Raw genomic sequence first — 18981 nt, forward strand, 5'->3', positions numbered from 1 at the left:
CCACTGGCCAATGAGTTCAAGGTTCATAGTATACTCCCATCTTATAGATACAGTTCTAAGAGATTGTTGAATTATTCTTACAATATAAAATCAACTACGGATCAGCTAAAGCGTCCGTCAAACCAAGCTTTTGCACAGCGCTCTTCACGAGAGCTTCAATGGACCCCCCCAACAGCTGCAACACTGCAATATCGACGCCCAGCTCCGTGAGGAACCAAGAGCGAAGGTCGACGGCGAGGATCGAGTCGACGCCCACCTCGGTCAACAAGGTCTCCCACGAGAGAACGGCATCCGGAGGCAGACGCAGCTTCCGACGCAGGCGATCCAGGAAGTTGTTGGCAATGATCTCTGTAGCGGCAGGGAGGTTGGCTGCGGCAGCGATCTGTGCTTTGATCGGTTGAACTGCCTGATGCTGCTCCTGCTGGTTCTCTACGACTCCTGACTGCCGGAAAAACGGCCAGTATTTCGGGTTGCGGTACAACATCGCGTCGGGGAATTCGGCCAGATCGACCATGCGATGGCCGCCCATGATCTCCGGCGACCGCCCAGAGCCTGGCTTCCCGGCGAGGATACCCTCGGCGACGAGTTCGAGAAAGTCCCGTTCCGACAGGACAAAAGAGCCCATTCGGTCGGTCAGGGTGTTCCTGTGCTGAGCATCCAGGCCCGCCAGGTATCCGACGCCACACAGCTGAGAGGGGTGGATGATACTGCCTACCTGACCGCGACGGCGGCGCTGATGTATAAGCCCAGCCATGAATTCCGTTGCGGCAGAATAGGCTGTCTGGTGGAAGTTGCCTGCGGGTCCGGAGATTGAACCGATGAGGAGGAAGAAATCAAGGTCTGTATTTTGATGGAGCTCATTGAGGATCTGGCTGCCCTGGACTTTGGGCGCCAGGACCGCCTGGATGTCTTCTAGGGTTGCATCGCCAAAGGCAGTGTCACGCAGGACCATCGCTCCTTGGACAATACCGCCGAGAGGAGGTAATTCGGACTTAATCCGTGCATGGACCTGGAGGACGGAAGGACGATCTGAGAGGTCCATAGACATGGCCACTACGGAAGCACCTAGGGAACCCATCTCAGCTAGCCATTCGGCATCAACCTTGGGAGAACGGCTAGCGAGGACAAGGGAGCGAGCTCCACGAGTGATCATCCATTGACACAATGAGCAACCGAGATCACCTGTCATCCCGGCCAGGAGATAGGTTCTGTGTGGGCTCAAGTGGATGAGGTGACTGGCGGAGATGGTATTGGTGTCTGAGCTGTTCATTTGGACAGACCCTCGACTGGCCAGCCAGCGGCTGTTCATGGATCTGTTGCTTTGTATGCGTGGAATTCTCAAGACACCGTTCTTGAGCAGGAGTTCCGGCTCGACGCTCTCTATGCACGAGAAGGGATGATAATCGGCCTCAACATTCACATAAAGCAGGCGCAGGAGAGCTGACACGACGAACTCGGGGGAGGCGGCAGTTAACGCATCTTCCATGGTGAGATGCTGGAACACAATATGTGGATTCTCAAATGCTAACGAGCGTAAAAACCCCTTACTCATGCGTAGCAATGGGTCTGCCTGAAGATCATTGCTCATGGCGAGCCACAACATCCGGCCTGATACGCGGATTATATCCTTCAAACCACGCAGACGGTCCGCAGTGGGTGAGTGCAGACACGGGCTGTCCATATCACAGGTAACCAAAACGACAGCTAATGAGATGTCTGGAGGGAGGTTACAGGCTTCCACTGTAGTCACCGCCGTGATGCGCGAGAAGAATGGTGCGAGTAGAGTTCTGATATCAGCAAGTAGCTCGGCGGTGCTTGCTGTGGAACCCCCAACTAGGATGAGGTCTGGATATTGTTGTTGATCATGTATGGCAGCGAGAGGGTTTTGCATCCTCTGGAGCTTCTCGTCCACTGCTTGGGCAGTGAAGACAGACATGCCTGGAAGGTTGGCTGAGTTAGGGTTAGGGTTAGGGTTTAGGGTTGTCTCCATGCCATTATTGAAGCCAGTTTTCTCCAGCAAGTCGACCCATGTTTGACTGCCATTGAAATGGACCCTCTCCAGCGATGATTGCTCCATCCCGCTAAGGATAAGATGCCAGGCAATGGAATCAGGATCCGCGATGGTTAAAACCGCCAGTCTGCCACCGGGTTTGAGTAGACGGGCAAGGTTGGCCAAGGTGCTCTCGATAAGGCGATAGAAAATATCACTGATAATCACAAGGTCATATTCATGCTCCTTGAAGCCCTGTTCAGTGATATCCTGCTCACAATTCAAAGTCTTATAGACAAAACGGTCTACTGGCTCCTCCTGGGCCTTCTGGACCAAGACTGCCGATATGTCGGTGAACGTGTAAGAGTGATAGTTCTCCCTGATCTGGTCTAGAATCTGGCGAGTGATAACCCCATCGCCGGCTCCAACTTGCAATATTCTCATGCGCGGGTACCGGAAAACCAGTTGCTTGATAACAGTGGCCAGAGCGTGGATAGATTCAGGATCAAGACGAAGAATCAGTTCGTCTCGACTAGGGTTATGATCTAATAAGACATCCTTGTCACCTCGCAGCCAGTCCGCCAGGTTACTCTTGACCATTTCTAAAGTCTGGACCACTTCTGGCCGGACCTGTTGCCTTGCAAGTGGTAGGACTGAGGTCATATCGCTCTCTAGAGAGTCAGGTGAAAATATCGGGTGCTTCCCTGAGCAAACTGTCACCATGATGTGATCCATCCATTCCATACACCGCACTCTGTGTCTTTCCACTCGTTGGCGGTCTTCATCAGTTAACTTGAGGGCTACCTCGCGTAAGTATAGAAGGGCAAGATGATCAACTATGGAGGAGGAAGAAGTGGTAGAAGGCAGCGACGGCAGCAAGGGACCCCAGACTTCCTCTGCGAACATCGGCCACTCTTTATAGCTGGCTTCTGTGAGTTGTGATAACTGTAGGCCCTCAACTTGGATGCAGTTCCGTCCTTGGGAGTCAAAAATAGTCACGCCCCCAGATAAAAGGCTATCTGGAGACAGCGTTGCCTGAACGGTGAGCTGACCGCGACACCTCCAGGTCAGGTTTATACTTGCACGCTCTATGTAGGTTGGAAGATAGAGACCAGAGATTTGACCGTCCCCTGGGTATCCAATGGCCCCTAGCAGGGTATGCAGACTAACGTCCAGCGTGGCCGGGTGGATGCAAAGATCGTCTTCATACAGATGATCCAGTGCGGTGACTGTTCCCACAGCCAGATCTCGACGCCGCCGAATGTCTGTCAGGGAGCGAAAGAGACCCGAGTAATGATAGCCGAGCTTGTGCAGCTCAGTATAAAAGTGATCTGGACTGATGGACTTTAGAGCAGCAGGCTCCCTTTGATGTATTGCCGTATCTTCACCATCATCACGTTTCCCGCGAGCGATCTTGAAGCGGCCAGATGCACAGCGTCGGAATCGGCCATTCAAAACGGCCTGACAAGTGAATGTTGCGGCCAAGTGTGTCTTATCATTCTCCTCCCCGGTGATCTCGGTCACTGTGAAGAGAGTCTCGACGATATCTTCCGGGGGTATAACGAGTGCCCTCTCAATGGCGAGATCGCGAACCTCTATTGACTGAGGTCGCAGGTTGTCTTCTTCAGCAATCAGTCGAGCCGCCTCAAAAACCATTACTAGCCACGCCGAGGCAGGAAGAATGGTCTGTGATTGTATCTGGTGTCCCTGGATCCAGTCCAGGGTGTCGGCGCCTTGCAGGACATGCCGCCAGCGCCACTCTCCCTCTCCTGTCTCTGGAGTGGGAGCACCAAGATAAGGGTGTTTGGGCCTTGAGAGGCAGGTCCGGGCAATTGACAGTCGCGGGAGAGTCCAGTACGTCTGACTGTGATCAAAGGGATAGGTTGGGAGAGGAGGATTGCTGTGAAGCGGTTGTGAGGAGGGGAGAACCTGTCTGATAAAGGAATCCACATTGATGGCTGTCGCTCCTAGGTACGCCCATAGGGACCCTATGCCGAGGGTCAAGGCTTCAATATCATCTGTGCTGCGTTGGGAGAGGGAGATGTACGGCATCTCATTCGGCTGGGTGGCCAGGGTCTGCAGACTTGGCCCGCGAAGAGCAGGATGCGGTCCAATCTCAATAATTGCATTGAACCCATCGTTATCTCCTATTGCCTTGGCTAGGGCCTGTGAGAAACGCACTGGTTGCAGCAAGTTGTCAGTCCAGTATTGGGCGTCAGGCTGTCCCATAACCATCTCTTCATGCACGCTGGAATACCATTTGCTCCCAGAAGACAACCTGTTACTGGCTTGGATCTGGCAGTCTGTCATGGCCTTCAGGTAGGTTTCCGAACATGGTCGCATGTGGTGCGAGTGATATGCCTTGGTGACGGCAAGACGTTTCGGGCTGTATTCCAGGCTCTCGAACAGCCATTCGAGCTCGGAGATGACCTCGCTGTCGCCCGAAAGAGTCACATTGGACGGAGAATTGTACGCTGCAATGACCACCCGATTATGGTAGGATTCCTCACTGCAGACGGCCTCGGCTTGGTCCCAGGAAATGTCCACAGCCAACATGCTGCCCGGTTGGGCTGCGCAGACGGCGCGCTCGATCGCCATTCCTCGTAACCAAGCAATCTGGATGGCAGTGCCGGCATTGAGCCACCCAGCGGCATACGCAGCGGCGATCTCGCCCGAGGAATGGCCCACCACCGCCGCGAACTGGACCCCCAGAGCGCGCAGCAGGTTCACTTGGATGATCTGCAGCGCCGTCCGCAGTGGAAGCGATACCGCCGCCGAGTCGAGGCGAGAGGAGGAGGCGGGCGCAGCCAGCTCGTCGAGAAGAGTGAAGCCCGGCCGGTACTCGGGCGGGAGACTATCCAAGTGTTGTTGGAGGTCCTGCAGCCAAGCGGCGGCTTGGGGACATTGTGATACCATTTTAAGGCCCATCTGCGGCCATTGTGCTCCCTGCCCAGTAAACACGCCTAGAATCCTCTTTTCCACGGATAAAGAAGGGAGCCGACGGGTGATTGGAGTAGGTTGTGTGCAGTGGTCCCTCAATCTCGCCAACAGGGCTGGAATTGAATCCGCAGTGAGAAAGACCCGATGGGTGAGCGTGGAGCGTTTGGAGATGAGAGACGCTGCCAGACCAGAGATGTCAATGGTCCCCTTGTGTTCCTCTACCCAGTCAATGTATCGCCGCAGAAGAATCGCCAAGGAACGTTCCGAGGCAGCCGAGAAGACAAAGGGAAGCATCACCGGCTGCGGCGTAGTCAGTCCAGCCCCGGGTGGGAGAGAAGACACGACATGACTCTCTAGAATGACATGGGCGTTGGACCCGCCGAAGCCGAAGGAACTGACTGAAGCCCGACGGGGGACGCCCACAGGCAGATCAGGCCAGGGCAAGGCGGTTGTGGGCACGCTCAGGTGCGAGGCGTACGGAGCGACATGGGCATGGAGCTTGTGGAAGTGGAGGTTAGGGGGGATAACGGCGTGCTGTAGGGCCAGGGAGGCCTTGATGAGCCCGGCCAAGCCTGCCGTGGCCTCGCTATGGCCGATGACCGTCTTCACCGAGCCGACATAGACCAGCTCATCGGTGGGGGAAGGCTCTCTATCAGGGAAAAACGCGGCGGCAATGCCTGCAGCCTCTGTCTGGTCCCCTACTATAGTGCCTGTGCCATGGGCCTCAAAGTACTGGCAGCGGTCGGCGGGATGCCGCGGGTCCAGGCCGGCGCGGGCGTACGTGGCCTGGATGAGCCGGCAGTGGGCATCGGCGCTGGGCATGCTTAGGGAGGCAGTCCGGCCGTCACAGTTGGCGGAAGTGGCCCGGATGATGCATTCTATAGGGTCGCCGTCTGCCAGGGCGTCGGCCAGGGGCTTCAGCACCACTGCTGCCACCCCCTCACCACGCGCGTAACCATCGGCGGCCTCATCCCACATGTGGCAGCGGCCTGTAGGGGACAGCAGACGGGCCTGGGTGGCCCAGGTAGAGGTGTCTGGAGACAGGATAAGGGCGCTGCCGGTTACAACCGCCATGGAACAGTCGCCCTGGTTCAGAGCGCTGGCGGCCAGGTGCAGAGCCGTCAGGCTGGAGGAGCAGGCGGCGTCAAGGACAAGCGATGGCCCACTCCAGTCAAAGAAATAGGAGAGGCGGTTGGCCAGGATGGAGGGATGGGTGCCAGTGAGGGCAAATGGGGGCAGCCCGTCTGGCTCGGCGTTGAGCAGGTCGAAATAGTCATGGTTCATGTGGCCGCAATACACGCCCGTTGAGGAGCCCTGCAGGCGCTCTAGCGGTAGGCCGGCCCCCTCAAGGGCCTCATAGACAACTTCCATCAGCAGCCGTTGCTGGGGATCCATCGAGGCAGCCTCCAGGGGAGAGATGTTGAAGAAGGGGGCATCAAAGGCACGGAGATCCTCCTGGAGGAAATAGGCTTCAGGGGTACTATCTCGCCTGATCTTTGTCTGTCTTCCCTCATTATTTGTAGCTTGATTCGGTCCATGGAAGTTCCAGCGGTCGAGCGGTGGTTTGGATGCCAAATCATCAGTCGGTTCACGCAATAATTCCCATAGACGTGAAGGAGAGTCTGCGCCGCCAGGGAACCGGCAGCCAGTGCCAATAATTGCAATGGGGGGCATGATTTTATATTAGATACTGAAGATATGGTCGCAGCCATCTTGAGAAAAATCAAAAAAAAACAGTAATCATTATGCCCGCTATTGCTGTTCTTAATGAAGCATGCGCACTGACCCATATGACATACACACCGAGTAGGGAAACATACTTGCTGCATTAGGTGAGATTTATCCCCTCATCTTTATGGCTAATCATATATCAGAGGATAAATATCCTATTACAACCAGGAAGTGGTGTCTCCTGTGACTGGTCACATAGTTTTAGGCCGGCAATAAGATTAAGGCCCCCTACACTATTCTTCTACTGCCCAAGGCGTGCTGTTACCTACTATCTTATAACTCATCTAGACTATTCTATTGTAAGATTAAGTTACCCAACAAAAATTATAAATTATACTATACTAATCTTCTATATACTTACGATTTGGTCTCATCACTCTCTCTTTCTTCTATGAACCCCTAAACGAGCATGTACCCTTTACAGCCTAATCTACTAGCTAGAAAAAGAAATTTAAAGTAGATATTATGCTAGACTAATCACTTTAAAAACACTCTCAATCACTACCCCAGCTAAACCAATTTATAGTATTGTTTGTTTGGCTTTTATTTAAAGTCTACTGCTGAGCATGCTTATATATGGTATTTAAGCCTATATTCATCAGAAGCCTAAACTACTCCATATATAATTAAATCACCTCATTTCCCTCTAAGCCATGCATGAGATAAACTTTACTAAACTTACTAGCAGTAATCACATGTAGCAGGAAGGATTACACAGCACCAGCCCATTTGAAGACGAATCAAAACCTTCGCCAGGTTTTTATTTGACCGTGCGCAGGATAGTCTTGTTTGTACACCTTGTTCCATGGGATTATCAATTTCTTTGCGCGCATTGATGTCTCCTAGAGGTGGCGTCTTGGAATTGGCCGCAACATAATTTGTAATGAGGGGGCTTCTGCGGAGAGCTGTCTATAATTAAAGCCTAGTATGCCAACCTCTGCTAATAATTATTTTTTTTTTACAATGACCAGTTTACCATCTTGATATTTAGTAACCTGTTTTTTGAAGAGCAAGTCTCTCCTAAGAAGGATCCCACATCTACTTGCCGAGGTTGAAGGCCGCTATTCCAAAGAGAATCCCCCTTCTCGATCTTTGTGAATAATCTGCTACAAATTAGTGAGCATCCACAGAGTAAACCTTAAAGCACCCAGTTAGTATACGTAGACTCGACTGAAAGTGTAAAAACGGGATGTATATAAGCTAGCTCTTTGATATACCTGACAAGCTTAAAGGTACACACCATATCCAAATAGCCACATACAGATTTACTACTTTACAGCTGTTCACTGTTAGCTAATGAAATAATCTTCTTCTCCACGAAATTCAGCCATGTATATTTTTTGCTGCCCATCCGTTCAACCACCAGCGCCATGATACAGTACTTCTCCCGCCAGACCTGGTAGATCTCAAGCATTAAATTGAAACTGATTCCCATAGTGATGCCGAAGGCCATTTGTACTTGCTCAAGGTTATGGTTATATACTTTTCTGTAATCCTTTGGCGACTTTAGATTTTATAGCTAGTCTTTAATCTTATGAGATCTTCTTAGTATAATAAACTAGTCATAATATAACTACTTAAATAAAAGGATACTGATCAGTGCATATCTATGCTAGTATTAAATAGGTAAGTCTTGCACGGCTCCCCGCTTTTTACAAGGAGGCTATGTACTTAAAGAAAAGCCGCAACCACTGCCACCGCCGCCGCAGCCATCGGTCCCCCGGTCAATATTGGCGCAGCACCTGTCTCAGTCGTTGTCGCCAGCTTCTCAACACCCGCTGTGATGGTGAGCGTCTGGTAATAAACCTGACCTGAGGTAAGGGTAGAACTCTCAGAGGTAGCGGTCGTCGCCGTTTGTCCTTCAACGGCGGCTATGACACTCTCGGTAATGGTGCACTCTGCCCCCTGCGTGCTGGCTGTGATCTGGCAGTTGAGCACTTCAGTGATAGTGACTTCCACCCCGTCGCTGGAAGTAGTATCGACTGCGATCTCGCGGAAGGTAGATGGGCCTTGCGTCAGGGTCCATTGGTTGAGGGCTGTGCAGTCGTCCGTCGCCGTGCAGGCGAGGGCGATGGTGGTCGCATAGGAGTTGGCGGAGACAATGCTGCCTGCTACACCGGCCCAGATGGAGGTCGTGGACGAAGAACTATTGGTGTGGGCGGCAAAGATGGATATCTCGGTAGTGGAGGAGCTAGCGGCCGTGGCGGCCAAGATGAGAAGAGGAAGAAAGTACATTGTTCAGGTGTAAGTGAATAATTATTAGATTTCAACTACGCTGTGTAGAGGGGCGCCCCGAAGGTCTGGCTGGGTTTTAAATAATTTTCCTCCATGAGACTTAGCAAATGCTAAGTCCTTGGCTTAAGGCACTGGCACTGGGCACTAGGGGACTAGGCAGAAGAAAGTCGGTAACATGACCCTGCGCCCAGTCTAGCGCAATACAGGGGTGATGATAGTGATGCCTTCTCGCTGTGAATAATATGTACTATATATACAGTAGTGTACCATTAAAGCCTATCCTGAGGAATAAGAAGTCAGTATACCCTAAACCATTTTTTATCAATAAATTAATACCTATATGTAGGGCGTAGAGTGACCAATCTCTATTCTGCGGTCTTGTGGCACGCACATAAAAATTCTTTATACTACCTCTCTACTCCAGAGTAGAGTCTGAATTCCATTCACAACTATTTAAGACAACTATGCAGCCCTTATTTTTACCTATTCTTACCCTCTTAAGGGTCCTGCTCTGTATTAGTTATGTGGAGTCCTCTGTATGAACCCTTAATATGTCCTATGGGACCATCTGACGGAAGAAAGTCTATCATTTGTTGTTACAGAGCCTAAACCCACTTCATTATCTGAATGAAAACGAATCAGATTGAGATATACCCCAATGCTAGTGGATCAAAATTCAAATGTAGCCTAGTGCTTATTACCTGTAGTCAGCTAAGGTGGGTATCCAATGTCGGATATGCGGATTCGATTTACATTGTTGTCTCGACCATTTTTATGGACTTGCCTGTTGATTTTTCCCCTTATTCGCGAAGCAGCGGGGCTTAACCCTATTATAACACCTATTTGGCCCGTAACTAGGCTCTAGAAGTTATCTAGCTAGTCAGTGCTGTATATTGCCATTATTAGCTCCAATTTTAATCCCTGCCCTTTGAGGTAAAATTAGTTTTAGATTAAATGGAATAAGTTATTTCATAGTTGCAAACCCTATGACAGTCTGGAAATAGTCCATAACTGGTGGGCGTTGAACACGTTGCACAGGCACATGTCATCTGCCACCACAGAAGTGGATTTTATATATTATTATTCTATGCTGGAGATCCTGTGCCATTCAAATTTGTACCAAGACTCGCACTGAGGGCCAGTTCGACACTGCTGCCTAGAACTTATCACTTGCACTAGGCCATTAAGCTATGGTCACATTGTTGCCTTGACCATTCGTATTGATTTTCCTATTGTTACTAATTTCTATTATTCGCGTATGATCAGGGCCTAATATTACCCTGCGCTCCTATACTACTTGATACCTATTGATCTCACTTTTATTAGAGGCGTTAAGATCCTGCGCTGCAAAGCGTCGGACCATTGGTGGTTGCAAGATAACTAGTTGCAGACACTAGAGCAACCATTCTCACCCATGATATCATCACCACTGCTTTATGCTTGAAGGATGCAGATGAATTGATTCGCCGCCCTGAGGAGAAAATACAAATTATGGGCGCAGGAACCTCGTTGTTTTAGTATCAACATCTCTTTCTTCCCACTACAATCTGCTTTCTTCGCCTACCTCTTATGATCAAATTTGCGAGTCCAAACAAGATGATGTTGGCAATATGAAGTGTGACTGGCTTGTTGCCCACAATTGGGCTCGCATCGTTCTTCAGCTTCCTCATTCAACTGCTGTCTCTGCTATGGCTATATTCGGAACTGTCGAGTCTGGGCCGTTACCTTCACGAAACAGACGGTAAGCCGGCCTGGGCGTTGGTCACTGGAGCCAGTGGCGGCCTCGGGAAGAATCTTGCGCTCGAACTCGCCAGCCGTGGCTTCAATGTTGTGTTGCACGGTCGCAGCACCGCGAAGCTGAAACGCACTGAAGCAGAGCTTGCCTAGGCTTTCCCTAATCGCTTGTTTTGTATTCTAGTGGTCGACGCCGCACAGTCCTTCTACGCAGCTGGGGGTAAGATATGGGATGACGTGTTAGCACAGCTAGAAGATATAAACCTCATCGTGCTGGTTAATAATGCTGGAGGAGCTGCAGAGCGAACGCTGGATACCCTTGGGGGCCTAAGTGCCAATAGGTTGACAGCGGATGCGAGCGTAAATGCCTTGTTCCCTATACTACTACTCAGGCAGTTGACTCCTGTCCTGTGCCATAGCTCGCTAGGGCTAATCATCAACATAGGCTGGCTAGCGGATCTGGGAGTGACCAAGACAGGCTCATATTCGGCGAGCAAGGCATTTCTGATGAAGCTGACGGAAAGTTTGGGTTGTGAAATGCGGGTGGCGCGACACGACATCGAGGTACTTGGTGTTAGGGTTGGGAATGTTTGGGGTACAGGGCAGACGGTAGCTCATGCTCCAGGCATATTTGCGCCGGATGCTGCCACCATGGCCGAGGCAGTGCTCGCACGCGTTGGTTATGGAAGGGCTGTTGTTGTTAGGCATTAGGTGTATGCAGTGCAGTTTAAGATGTTTAAGCTCTTACTAGAATTTATTTAGGAGCATGCCCTAATGTATACAACTGACGATTTCAACATGAAAGAGTGAGAGAAGACAGCTTAATCTACTTGAAAACTGTTGGGGTTCTGTCCAATGGCCGCGTAATACTGGAATAAGGAAAGAGGTCTAATTTGAATGATCATATCATCGATACTGCTCATCGAATTATGGGATGCTGGTACTAAATACTCACCAGGGAGGGTTGCCAATATAGTAAGGTGCAATTTAGGCCAGCATAGCCTATTTTGTACTTTCTATTTAGAACCTTGCTACAAGGATCTCTCCATGAATCTGGTCATCAAGAGGGGCTTGCTAAAGGTTAAGCATATTATCATCATAATCTCCATTGTTACTATAGTGCTGTGGTTATACTTCTTTGGCAAGAGCAAGCTGCATGAAAAACATCAAATATAGAGTCATTTTATCTGGATTATATACTGCTATATCTAGATGCTGACAGATAACTAGCATCCCCTTTGTCATATCTTATATACTAATAACCCACCAATAGATCAAGAAGAGTTTACTCTGGTGGCTATATGACTTATTTTAATATTTCTCATCTTTGCATCTACCTCCAATGAGGATATGACAGCATCTCTGGTGTTATTTATTTGATTACCTCTATACTTCACCCATTAGAGCAGACATATCTATCACTTCCCTGACACCATGAATATAGAACGACTCAATCTAACACTCTTTAACCGCAATTCTCCCAAAAATTGCGCCGAGTTTGGGTCGCCGTACTTATTCTGACCGGGGGCACCTGGAATTCCTTGTATGAAATAAAATCTTCCATACCATTTTTGTACCAATCCCTCAGATGAAAGGTTTTCAGTACATGTAAGTGGCCCCTTCTCCTCTATCTCTGCAAATACTTTGTGAGCCTCATGGTTCTCCACTGAGTCCAAAATAGCTGGATCCTTATAGTTTGTGCCCGCGATAAGCGTATTCTTTGCAGGAAAGACCTTACTTAGAATTGAATATATAAATGGTCCACTGACAAAGGCATACATGTAGTTGCAGTCGTAGGGAACTGGGGCCTTCCCACCCTGAGCATTCAGGGCGTCACTAAACCAGAGGCCTAACACAGTCATGGATGAGCATGTCCGGCGTTTGATAGGTGTAAAATTGGCATCAATATTGGTCCAGGTGCCTTCATCGGCCAAACTGCTTATCTGGCGAGGGAGCACCCATCCAAAGACCTTTGACTTGGTGTAAGCTTCTTCCTTGACATGCTCTTTTGGCTGAGGTATAGCGCTGGCGGAGTCCATCCATATTGAAGTTGGGGAAAATAGTTGTCATTTAATTGAGTCATCACATTCACTAAATTGTCAAGGGAAGGCCAGCTATATTTATCTAGATCAGTAGATATAAGTGAAAAGTGAAGAAGACATCTAATAAGAAAGAGAAGAACCTGAAGATATATATACTTTATTCTCTCTCTTTCAAACACTCACTTGGCAGTCCATGTCTGGTGAAACCACCTATTTTAGACAGCTCAGGTATATAGCGTGTCACTGAGTTGCTGAAACTGACTGAATCTTCTCATAGTAATATATATATATATATCAATGGTGTAAGATACTTATAATGCGAAACCTAGTATCACTATCCACTGTTTAATCTGCATAGATATCCAACTAGAAATAGATAATCATCTAGATATAGACCTCTATTGAGATAGAGACTTCCAGTGTTGTGGTTGAGAATATGTATAAAAGAATATATTACTTTCAAAGTATTATTCCCTTGCTTAAATAGGGAAATACAGAATCTAGCTAGATATATAATAACATCTTTCAACAGAGTAGATGATCAACTAATGAGGTAGTTAAGAATAATATATATTTCTAATCACAGAGCCCAGAAGGTAAGTTGGAATCTGGCTACGATATCTGGGTAGGAGCTGCAGAGTATGCAAGTAGCGGCAGGGGGCATCTGCCGCGGCGACGGTGAGGTGGCTACGATGGTTGCTCGGGGGCGCCCGAGGCATACTCTAGTGTCGCCAATAACATCCTATTACTGCTGGACTGATATAATATGTGGTTAGTTGGGCCGAGGGGCGGCATGCCTTCAGGACGCCCTTCTGTTATATCATTAATTCATTTAACCAGAGTCACACCTGAGCTTTATTGAAAGATATATAGTATTATTACAATATCCCAATGTGCTAGGAATGGAATTTCTATTAGCAGGTTATCTCCATGACGACATGGTAATGTGTCCACATAGATACAAGATTGATCGAATTGGTGTCAAAACGGGGTCTCTGAACCTTGCTCCATAGGCGATTCTGATTTAAAATTAGGGATCGAGATTCCCACAGAGTGTATCTGATATTAATTGTGCTAGCCCAGGCTAGTCAGCGCCTTTTAACTAGTTGATCCAAAGCAGCTAGACTACATCGTATTCAATACAGACTGTGTGAGGTCATTTCTGCCGAGCCGACTTATATCTGGCCAAACTAGCCCTCATACGCTCTCTAAAGTTTTATACTTTGATTTTTTGATTTTGCATCTTCTTCGGTCTGATTACTCTTCTCTTCTACTATGAAGTTAATATTGCTTCTATCAGCCCTGGCTTCGACCGGGTGGGCAGCAAGCATCGCCCTGCCTGGTCCCTCTGCCACGACCATCACTTCCTCCTACATAACCACAATCACTGACGTGATCACGACGACCTCAGCAGTTGTGTCCACCTCGACATTGTGTACAGTTGGGACATCATCACTGGGCGACCAAGCAGCATGTTCTGACTACATCTGGTCCACCAAAAGCCGCTATGTGCAGGAATATTGCTCAGGCGGCGTCTCAATCAGCGGCGGGACAATAGCACAACCATTGACTATTTACGGACCTGATTCGCCACGCCTCAATGATTGCTTTGCTCTATGTGAATTGGTGCCTAGTCAATGTAATGCTATCAACTATCATGTGGCCGCGAGCAGCTGTGAATTCTTGTGGGTCACTAACCCGACGTTCGTGTCTACCTCGGGTTATCAGGCCCTCATGGCCTATACCACAAATATTTGCCTCGGATCATCCACTTCTTTCGAAACTGGCTATTCCACCCAGATCATCACGAGCGAGGTGGTGACTGTCTATACGATCTTTTCTACTCCTACACCGACGCCTGCTTCGACATCAAGATCCACTCCTGCAGTGCCCACTTCTGCTTCCAGCTCTCCAGTATCACCATCTAGATCTGCCTCCAGTGCTGCCTCGAGTTCTGCTTCAAGTTCTGCTTCAAGTTCTGCTTCAAGTTCTGCCTCCAGCTCTGCCTACACTGCAGTGGCTTCGTCTACCCCCGCTGCGTCTTCCGGTGCTCTGACTTCAAGTGTCATTTCCAGTGGTTCAGCTCTTCCCCCGCCCAGCTCAAACATCCTATCCATCACGTCTACCATCTACACCACCGAGATTGCGACTCTCTTTGGGTGTCCAGCTTGATCTTCTAATCTATCTAGATCCCTCTTTCCACTGCTAGCAGCTTGTTAGTACGGACTTGATGTGCCTTACGTTCTGATGCTTTAAGAGTAGATAATAATAATAATCAATAATTCCCCTGCTAGTATTTTTGCACCGATAGCCCACTGAGCACCCCAGTCCTAGAACCTAGCAACTGACTTTAATTTAGACAGTCAGGCACAGCTCGTTAATATGTGCTTGATATGGCTAGCGCCGATATCCTGTGCCTGGCAAAGCAACAGGCCTTACAGAGTGCAAAAATAAGCGACCCGATCGGCCTCTCAGGTGCGAGGAAAGCATTACTATTTTCTAGCTAAAGTCCAGGCCTTGGTCTAAGAATGGATTCCCAATCAACTGCACTGCTGGAGCCCACGGAGTACTCCGGTGAGCTAGTTTATTAATTACCTGCAGGGGTTAGCAGGGGTGATAAGGCTACTCCATACTCGGTAGGAAGAGTAACTATACACGTGGACCCATGCTTTAGTCCATTACTTAGGGTTTATCGTCAAAAGCTTCCGTCTATACCTAGCAACATCAACTGCATCAAGCCAGTACTGCTGGGAAGTGGATGCCTTAGAATCCAACGCCACCCCCAGTATGTGTCTTCATGAATATTTCCCATGTTCTGAAAATCGCGGCCTGTGTTTCGTCTTTGCCAGGAGATGTTGCAGTGGATGAAAATGCTGAATGGGACTCTGTTGCGGCAAGGGATCGCAGGGGCACGGAAAACTCTCCGGTCTTGACCGTCGAGCTGTGGGATCCGGACACGTTGATTGTTCTGAATTTATTCATGAAAATGGGAGGCAGGTTTTCTTCTGAATCGGCGGGTTTGCCGGGACAGAGAGAAACACCCATCGGATGGTTCGTGGTGGCCTGGTCATTCAGCACGGCATATGGATCTTGCTCCGAATTAGGGTTATCTGTTACGGTGAGTTCAACACAGAGTATAGAGATGAGCGGAGCGGAAATCCTACATTCGCCCCATAGCGCCTTGGGTACCGCGTTCACGATCGGGGTCATTAGAAAGCTCAAACCGGCGTCTGAGCCGAGGTTGGAGCTGTGGGTGGTGATGGTCACCTCCAGGCGAGACACTTCAAACGGCTCGTGGCTTTGCAGCTGCATGGGCGCCGCGAAGAACTGCCGTCCCTGCTGGTTCACACTCGGGCTAGACGTGCCGTTGCATACGACCTCCCGCAGAGGGAAGCGAGACTGGACCTGAAATTCGAACTGGGGGCCCCGGACGCGCCAGAGATCCGGGTTGGCCGTAGACTTGTCCTCACTGTCTGCCAGGAGTCCCCTGGTGACAACAAGAAGATGGTCGGGTATGTGGCGGGCCTCAGCCGGCGAGGGCGCCTGTTTCACCAGCGCGGCGAACTCGGCCCAGGCCAGCGGTGGCCTGGAGTACTGCCGCTGCCCGAAGCGCACCGAGATGTCCAGGACGAGAAGATGAACATGGGCGACTCCCGCGACGGGGGGACCGTACAGCTCGACGACGGCGCTCACGCTACCGCTCACGTTGATGGTGAAGAAGAAGCAGTCGAGCCTGGCGGCAAAGGAGATCGAGATGCCGACCTCGGCTTCAAAATGGAAGGGCTCATATGTCGGCAAAGGCGCTGAAGGTCGCGCGAACCACGTCCGTCTCGAACACAGCGTCCAGGCGGGCGCCCGCCATGCACGCCCGCGGGGTGATGGCAAAATAGGCCTCGCCGCTGATGCGGAGGTGGCTGTCGTACGCCCAGGAGATGCCCACGCGCGGCGGCGGCGGGGGATAGTGGCCTGGCCGCTGGAAGCGCGGGTGGAAGCCCCCAACAGAGAACACCCAGTCGCCGGCATGGGGGGAGGGCGCCGTGAAGACGGCCAGGGCAAAGCCCCCCGTCACCCGGCAGGAGCGGTCCAGGAGGAAGGAGCGCGGGGTCAGAAAGCCGGTAACGGCCAGCAGGCCCTGTTCCGGGTCCAGCGTGCCGCCGAGGACAAAGTCAAAGAACAGGAAGGACTTCTCCTCGAAAGAGCCCTTGGGCAGGGCCGCGACCGCCTGTGCAAAGACCCCGAACCGCGGGTGCTCGGGGAGGTCGACGGCGAGCACTGCCTGGACGTTCAGGGCCTGGAAGGCCTTGACCCCCAGGCCGGCCGCCAGCCAGAGCGAGTCCCGCTGCGACTTGATCCAGGCGCCGTCGTTTGCGTCGGGGCCGCCGACGAGCTGGTGGAACTGGTTGACGATCCCCTCGGCGCTCCCCCCGCCGGTGTTGATGCTCACAAAGGGGAACTGGGCGACCTGCTCGGGCTGTGGCAGTCGCAGCCGCGAGTTGTACCCGAACCCGCCGACGAGCCCGTTGACCTCGATGAAGCTGAAGGTGATGAGCGGGCCCTGGAGCCGGGCAAAGGCGAACACAGAGTTGTACTCGGGCCCCTGCTCCAGCATGCCCGCGGCCAGGAACGTCCAGGCGCCGGCCCCTAGAGCCAGCCCCCCCAGGTACCGCCCGCCCGCCTGGCCCTTGAGCGTCTCGCGCACCACCATGCCCGCCAGGGACAGGCCGTTGAGGGCGAAGTCCACGCCCAACCCCCCGCCGGTCCCGGCCTTGTCGAAGCTGAATTGCGAAAAGTCCAGCTTCACGGCAAAGCCTACGAGATCGCATGCGACCGGACCTAGCGAGGCGGTCGCATCCAGCGAGATGGTCAGCACCTTGCCGTGCTCCATGCGCAGCCCAATGTTGCGCAGGGTGAGCCCCCGCGAGGCCCGGGCCAGGGGGGCGCTGGCTGTGGCTCCAGGCTGGTCCTGCCCGGGCTGTTCCTGGTCGTCGCCGGCGGTATTTGCGGTGGATTCGGCGGTCTTTTTGCCTCCATAGAACACATAGTCCAGGAGGCAGTTCGGCCTGCCCTGTTCGGCCAGAATGGCCTGGAAATGGCAGCCTGCCACCAGGGCAATCTCTTTCTCCTGCTCGACGGGGGTTTGGCTCTTCTTTTTAGATGCCTTCCACACCAACGGGCTTGTATCCCCGGGCGACTCGGTAAACGCCACGCTGTTGAGGAACTGCACTTGAGCACAGGTGAGATCAGCGCTCACCCATAGAAAGGAGAGCTTATCAAACGGCCGCGGCAGCTCTTTGACGATCGGAATGCTGCCCTGGGGCATCTCGGGCAGCTCGTTCCACGAGAAGCGGAACAGCCGGCGCACGGGGGTCTGGGTCCGGGGCTTCGTCCCCCCCGTTGTGGGCGTCGGATAGACGCCCTTCTCGTCCTGGAGCTGCAGAAAACAGAAGCTAAAGGCCTTGACTGTGACGACCAGGCAGAACACCATGTAGTCCTCCGCCGGTTCACGAACGGCGGACGACTTCATGGTTTTCCGCACCGCCTTCCACGAGACCTGGATGTCAGCCGGCGAGAGAGTCGCGTTGAGCAGGAACTCCGGGAAGCTGTCAAGATGCTCGCCCACCAGATCCTTGAGCAGGTCGCCCAGCTTGACCTGCTTCGCTGCTAGGGCTGCGCCGGCGTGCAGCTGCCCCGAGAGGTTCCAGCCCTGGCCGTTGTGAGAGTAGTCCAGGGACAGCTCCAGAGGGCCGAGACAGATGGTCCCCTTCATCTCCAGATGGCTGGGTTTCTTTCCCTGATAGCCGTAGCTGATGGAGATGGACGGGATGGAAATCGTGGACATGAACTTGATCAACGCATGGTCTGAGCCGTCGGCCGGGAGAAGCATACGACCACTTGACGCCGATGTGGAAGGGAACCTCTGCTGACGCCTGGCCCAGGTGTAGCTTCACCGCGAGATCGATGGCAAACGACTGTACTTTGCGCGCCTCGATATCGATGATCTGCGAGAGCCGACAGGGCTCAATAGCTGTCGCAATGCGGGTTAACGTCTCGCTGCCCTGTTGCCCATGCCCAGCGCCAAACCCGACGCTGGTATTCTGGGAAGGATACCCTATCCGAAGAGCGTCACTTGAGATGACAAGGGCGAGTTCATCAGCGATACAATGATCTATCTGACAAGATTGACAATAGATATGTACACTTTATAGTTGATCTGATAGAATTAATATTGATAGAGAGCAGTTAAGCAATAGAATTTCTGCAAGATACATAGTAAGATATAGAAAATCATTAATACCTTCTACTATCCTT

The 18981-nt window shown here is 51.3% G+C and overlaps 6 protein-coding genes across 6 annotated transcripts; 2 read left to right on the forward strand and 4 right to left on the reverse strand.

Annotated features, from left to right (window-relative positions):
* Window positions 1–94: 94 nt before the first annotated feature.
* Window positions 95–6604, reverse strand: ASPZODRAFT_74088 (hypothetical protein; the record flags this gene model as incomplete). The annotated part of the gene is made up of 1 exon (XM_022729946.1): window positions 95–6604. One exon carries the CDS (start codon window positions 6602–6604, stop codon window positions 95–97), a length of 6510 nt encoding a protein of 2169 aa, XP_022578005.1.
* A 1664-nt stretch (window positions 6605–8268) lies between these two features.
* On the reverse strand, window positions 8269–9049 carry ASPZODRAFT_135964 (hypothetical protein). Its single transcript, XM_022723947.1, has one exon. The coding sequence runs from the start codon at window positions 8894–8896 to the stop codon at window positions 8333–8335; it is 564 nt and encodes a 187-aa protein (XP_022578006.1). The 5' UTR covers window positions 8897–9049; the 3' UTR covers window positions 8269–8332.
* A 1457-nt stretch (window positions 9050–10506) lies between these two features.
* Window positions 10507–11341, forward strand: ASPZODRAFT_145851 (hypothetical protein; the record flags this gene model as incomplete). Its single annotated transcript, XM_022725115.1, has 3 exons — window positions 10507–10637; window positions 10832–10850; window positions 10880–11341. The coding sequence occupies 3 exons, from the start codon at window positions 10507–10509 to the stop codon at window positions 11339–11341; spliced, it is 612 nt and encodes a 203-aa protein (XP_022578007.1).
* Window positions 11342–12048: 707 nt separating this feature from the next.
* On the reverse strand, window positions 12049–12669 carry ASPZODRAFT_145852 (hypothetical protein; the record flags this gene model as incomplete). The annotated part of the gene is made up of 1 exon (XM_022725116.1): window positions 12049–12669. The coding sequence occupies one exon, from the start codon at window positions 12667–12669 to the stop codon at window positions 12049–12051; it is 621 nt and encodes a 206-aa protein (XP_022578008.1).
* A 1250-nt stretch (window positions 12670–13919) lies between these two features.
* ASPZODRAFT_135967 (hypothetical protein) lies at window positions 13920–14936 on the forward strand. Its single transcript, XM_022723948.1, has one exon. It carries the CDS (start codon window positions 13948–13950, stop codon window positions 14842–14844), a length of 897 nt encoding a protein of 298 aa, XP_022578009.1. The 5' UTR covers window positions 13920–13947; the 3' UTR covers window positions 14845–14936.
* Window positions 14937–15435: 499 nt separating this feature from the next.
* Window positions 15436–18713, reverse strand: ASPZODRAFT_28178 (hypothetical protein; the record flags this gene model as incomplete). Its single annotated transcript, XM_022728116.1, has 3 exons — window positions 16493–18713; window positions 15837–16455; window positions 15436–15782 (listed from the first exon to the last, which is right to left on the reverse strand). Exons 1-3 carry the CDS (start codon window positions 18554–18556, stop codon window positions 15436–15438), a joined length of 3030 nt encoding a protein of 1009 aa, XP_022578010.1. The 5' UTR covers window positions 18557–18713.
* Window positions 18714–18981: the final 268 nt, after the last annotated feature.

This window comes from Penicilliopsis zonata (genome assembly GCF_001890105.1).
Source record: "Penicilliopsis zonata CBS 506.65 unplaced genomic scaffold ASPZOscaffold_18, whole genome shotgun sequence".
Taxonomy (NCBI): Eukaryota; Fungi; Ascomycota; class Eurotiomycetes; order Eurotiales; family Aspergillaceae; genus Penicilliopsis; species Penicilliopsis zonata.